Source organism: Bison bison, unplaced genomic scaffold (assembly GCF_000754665.1).
Source record: "Bison bison bison isolate TAMUID 2011002044 unplaced genomic scaffold, Bison_UMD1.0 scf7180017864135, whole genome shotgun sequence".
In the NCBI taxonomy this organism is placed as follows: Eukaryota; Metazoa; Chordata; class Mammalia; order Artiodactyla; family Bovidae; genus Bison; species Bison bison.
The window spans coordinates 6,800,310-6,805,819 of record NW_011494707.1 but is presented as its reverse complement, the minus strand read 5'-3'; the positions used below and the strand labels follow the sequence as shown (position 1 = coordinate 6,805,819).

General features: G+C 46.5%; 1 protein-coding gene across 1 annotated transcript in view; it reads left to right on the top strand.

The window, feature by feature from the left end:
* Positions 1 to 3,963, top strand: part of ABCC6 (ATP-binding cassette, sub-family C (CFTR/MRP), member 6) — a 68,921-nt gene extending 64,958 nt beyond the window's left edge. Inside the window, 3 exon segments of the mRNA XM_010839910.1 lie at positions 13 to 269; positions 2,589 to 2,783; positions 3,081 to 3,963. Coding sequence (XP_010838212.1) covers positions 13 to 269; positions 2,589 to 2,783; positions 3,081 to 3,189 — 561 coding nt within the window. The 3' untranslated portion in view covers positions 3,190 to 3,963.
* The last annotated feature ends 1,547 nt before the right edge of the window (positions 3,964 to 5,510 follow it).

Sequence of the window (5,510 nt, the reverse complement as noted above, 5' to 3'; positions counted from 1 at the left end):
AGGTGTGGGCAGAGGTGGGAGGGGTGGGCAGAGGTGGGAGGGATGGGCAGAGATGGGAGGTGTGACTGGACCCAGCTCTGACTCGCTGTCCCTCCTGGCCAGGACCCCATCTTGTTCCCTGGCTCTCTGCGAATGAACCTCGACATGCTACAAGAGCACACGGATGAAGCCATCTGGGAGGTCTTGGAGACAGTGCAGCTCAGAGCCACGGTGGCCAGCCTGCCTGGCCAGCTGCACTACGAGTGTACCGACCAAGGCGACAACCTGAGGTAGGGTCACCCCAGCCAGCCAAAAGCTTTGTGAGGTGCTGGGGGAGAGACAGGTGGGGCCAATGTCCCCCCACCACCACCACCAGAGTAATATGCCGTGGAAGTCATCTCCATAGGGTTATCATATAGGATTATCAACCCTGTTCTGTTTGTAACCTCAGTACAAATCCCATCCCTCATAAGCAATTCTAACTCCAGCACAATCTCTGAGTATCAAGTTTCTTTTTCCTAAATTTGTTTCTAAATTTCTTTGGTGGCAAAAGCCAACCTCTGCTGACACAAGGCAATTTATGTCTTTATTTTTCTCACTGGGGTTGTTAAGTAACATATGATGTATGCCTTTAAAAGCTTTAAGAAATTGTAGTAAAATACACATAACATAAAATTTACCATCTTAACCATGTTTTAGTGTTCAGTTCTGTAGAGTTAAGTACATTTACATCATTGTGCCTCCAGAATTTTTTCATTTTGTGAAATGGAAACTCTGTAGCCGTTAAATGGCAATTCTCTATTCTTCCCTCCCTCCAGCCCCCTTTAACTTTGTTTCACTGGGTTTGAGAATTCTTGGTACTTCATATAAGTATGTTGGGTCAGTTCTTCTCCCTCAGTTCTTGTCTTGTCATAGCAAAGGATTGAAATGACAAACCAGGACAGCTCAAGCAGGCAGGTTTTATTAAGCAAGCAGTACTCTCTTGGGATGTGAGAGCAGACCAACCCCCATAGGAATGGTCTTGTCTCAGTTTTCCTTTTTATATCTCGTTACTTCCTCTTTGGTGGTTCCTGGGGCTTGATTGGTTGTGCCCCATGCAAATGAGTCATGAGCCCAAAACCAATCAGGGAAGGGGTTGTGTCTTCCCTCTGGGCTCCAATGTCTTATGCAAATGAAGCATAAGCCGAGACCAATCAGGGCAGGGGCTGAGAGGAGGATGTTGTGCAAATGTAAATGAAGCATGAACTTGGCAGGTCCAATCAGGGAAAGAAGTGTGAGTATGTTCTCCCGTTGTCATTTTGGACCACCATTTGGGGCCCTGTTTCCCTATTTTAACTACCTAGCAAGTAGAATATTATAAAACTTGTCTTCCTGTGACTAGCTTATCACACATAGCATAATGTCCTCCAGGTTCACCCATGATGTAACAAGTGCCAGATTTCCTCCTTATTTAAAGGCTGAATGATATTCTGTTGTATGCATAGATCACATTTTTCTTATCCATTTATCCATTGATGGATGCTTGGGTTGTTTGAACATTTTAGCTACTGTCAACAGTGCTGCTGTGAACATAGATGTACAGGTGTGTGCCTTTTTAAAACTCAAGACATTCTGGATTCTTCAACCCACCTGACCCAGAAGGTGTTAGGGTAAGGGCCCATGGGTGGTAAGCCCCCATGGGTGGTAATGGCAGTAGAGGGGCAGCAGAACTTGGTGGTCAAGAGCACAGACATAAGTGGAGGACCTTGTGCAGGTTATTTAATCCCCTGTGTTTCAGTTTCCTCATCTGCAAAATGGGAATAATAATTAGAACCTGCCTACCCATGAAAGGATTGAATAATACATGTAAACTTGTTGATACAGTGCCTGGTGTATAAGAAATATTCATTTCACGATTCATTTTAATCCTCAAAGCCACAGTCTCACTAATCCCATTTCACAGAGTTGGAATCTGGGGCTTCAGACTTACCAACTTGCCTGGCTCACAAGTGGTGAGTCTGGAGCAAGGTCCAGGCATCTGACACCCACCAGGCCATAGTCAGTCCAGGTTCCTTAAAGGGTTTGCTCGGAGCAGAAGCTGAGCATGGCAGGAAATAGCCCCTCAAACACCCTTGAGCCTCCAGGCTCTGGGAGCTCAGTGACTGCGTGTCCTTGACCCTCAACTTCCTCATCTGTAATTGGGGTAAAAGAAGGACTTACGCTGTGATGATCACGGCTTTTACGTGACTTAGCTTGTCCTTACAACCTAGTGAGGAAGGATTCTGTAACATAACTCCCACCTTTGTGGTCTCCATGAGATAAGTCAGTATCCACCAGCACACGGGATGTATCTGGCACACAGGGAAGGCCGTGGAATAGAGATAGAAATAGCCATTCCACAGATGGGGAGACTGAGGCACAGAGGCTTTGTATGACTTGCCTAATGTCACTCTGCTCAACAATGGCAGGATGAGGATTCCTGTCAGCTCTGTAGACAGGGGACCCGCAAGTAGGGGCACGCATCCCACGCTCCTGTGGCTGCCGTGGGAATGGGGACACATTTGTGGGCACGCCCTGCGGGTCAGGCCCGACGTGCAGACATCTGGCCTGACTGTCCCACTCATTCCCAGCGTGGGCCAGAAGCAGCTCCTGTGTCTGGCACGTGCCCTTCTCCGGAAAACCCAGATCCTCATTCTGGACGAGGCCACGGCTGCTGTGGACCCAGGGACCGAGCGCCAGATGCAGGCCGCCCTGGGGAGCTGGTTTGCACAGTGCACAGTACTGCTCATTGCCCACCGCCTGCGCTCCGTGCTGGACTGTGCCAGGTAAGCCCCCTTCCCCCAATCCTACTCCATGTAGCTGGCACTCCTGCATCAGGATTTAGAGCCAGAGGGCTCTGGAATACGTTATCAAGTGCCCATTGTACAGATGGCAAGACTGGTGCCCACAAGGGAAGGATGAGCCTGAGGACACATGTCCTGCAGATGCTTCCAACTGGGTCATCAGGGTCAAGAAGCTACATGGAAGGCCAGAGTCTCACAGAGCAGACATGCTGGGCCTTCAGAGCAACTGAGTCCATGGGCTGGAGTCTAAGGAGCTGCCTGTCTGTCTCTCCCCTACAGGGTTCTGGTCATGGACGAGGGGCAGGTGGCAGAGAGTGGCAGCCCGGCCCAGCTGCTGGCCCAGAAGGGCCTGTTTTACAGGCTGGCACAGGAGTCAGGCCTGGTCTGAGCATGGCCCCTCCATCCTCCTCCAGCCCCACCAATCCGGAGATTCTGCCAAGCCCTAGAGACGTGCTGACCTGGGGTCATCAGTGGCCCCATGGAATTGAGTCTAGACTCCTTTCTAGTCTCTGGGAGGAGAAACTGCCATATCATCCCAGAGCCAGGAAGACGCAGCCACCCCAAAGTCGGCCTGATCAGGGCCCATCCAACCCCTTCTATCCCAGAACCAAAGTCAACAGCAGCTCTCTGCCCTGGCTGCCTCCTGGACTCAACCAGGGACCCCCAGACCTGTCTGTGCCCAGGCTCCACCACAGACCAATGAAATCAGAATCCCTGGGATTGGAGCAGTGGTATGCGTACCTTTCACAGAGTACCCCTTCTATTTTGAGATGATTGCAGATTGACAAGCAGTAAAAAAAAAGAAAGAAAAAAATAGTCCAGAGACCTCTTGTATACCCCTTCCCCACTAATAGTAACGTCTTTCTTTTTTAAGTATAGCTGATTGACAATGTTGTGATAATTACTACTGTATAGCAAAGTGATTATACATATACATTATTTTTAATATTCTTTTCCATTATGATTATAGGATATTAAGTATAGTTTCCCTGTGCTATATATACATCATAAAATAGTCATAAAATATGACTATTTTAACAATATTAATTCTTCCAGTTCAAGAGCATGGAGTATCTGTTTCTTTGAACCATCTTTGTTGTTGTTATTCAGTCACTCAGTCGTGTCAGACTCTTTGCAACCCCAGGCAGCACGCCAGGCTTCTCTGTCCTTCACTATGTCCCAGAGTTTGCTCAAATTCTTGTCCATTGAGTCAATAATGCTTTCTAACCATCTCATCCTCTGCTGCTCCCTTCTTTTGCCTTCAATCTTTCCCAACATCAGGGTCTTTTCTAAAAAGTTGGCTCTTAGAATCAGGTGGCCAAAGTATTGGAGCTTCAGCATCAGTACTTCCAATGAATATTCAGAATTGATTTCCAGTTAGGATTGACTGGTTGGATCTCCTTGCAGTTCAAGGGACTCTCAAGAGTCTTCTCCAACACCACAAATTCCCTTTATTAATATCTTAAGAGTTCTCAGCAATATGTCTTTTACCTCCTTGGTGAGGTTTATTCCTAAGGATTTTATTTGGGGGGTTGCAATTTTGAAAGTTTTTTTTACTCTCCCTTTCTGACATATTGTTGGTGTAAAGAAATGCACAGATTTCTGTACGTTAAGCTTGTATCCTATCTTGCTGAATTTATCAGTTCTGGTAGGTTTTATGCCGTCTTTAGGGTTTTCTATATATAGTAGCATATCATCTGCATATAATGACCATTTTACCTCTTCCCTTCCAATTTGGATTCATTTCTTTTTCTGGTCTGATTGCTGTGAATAGGACTCCCAGTACTATCTTGAACAGAAGAAGTAAGAGTGGGCATCCTTGTCTTATTCTGGACTTTAGCAGAAAGGCTTTCAAAGTATTCTGAGCTGTGGGTTTGTCATTAATGACTTTTATTATCTTGAGATATGTTCCCTCAGTACCCACTTTGTTAAGAGTTTTTCTCATGAATGGCATTTTGTCAGATGCTTTTTCTGCATCTATCGAGGTGATTATGTGGTTTTTATCTTTTGTTTACATGGTGTATCACATTGGTTATGTATGTTGAACCATCCTTGTGAATTTAGGATAAATCCCACTTGGTTGTGGTGTATGATCTTTTTATGTGTTGTTGGATTCAGTTTATGTATATTTTGTTGAGAATTTTTGCATCTATATTCATCAAAGATGTTGGCCCATAATTTTCTTTTTTGGTGATGTCTTTGTCTGGTTTTGGTATCAGGGTGATGGTGGCTTCATAGAATGTCTTTGAGAGTGTTCCCTCCTCTTCGGTTCTTTGGAAGAGCTTGAGAAGGATAGGTATGGTATGTTTGATAGAATTCACCTGTGAAGCCAACGGTAACATCTTAAAAGACAATAGCTCCATATCACAACCAGGAAATTGACATTGGTACAACCCACAGAACGTGTTCAGACTCCCAGCTTTACTTGTCCTCACTGTATGTTCTCGCCTGGAGAATCCCAGGGACGGGGGAGCCTGGTGGGCTGCCATCTCTGGCGTCACACAGAGTTGGACAAGACTGAAGCGACTTAGCAGCAGCAGCAGTGTATGTGTTTACTTTCTATGCAGCTGCATCGCCCATACAACTTCCTGCATCCGTCACAGTTGGGATGCTGCCCGCTTCCATCTCCACGTGGACCCCTCAACCACACCCGCCTCCCTCCCACCCCCATCATCACTGGTGTGGTGTCCAGCCCATGTGATTCCATTG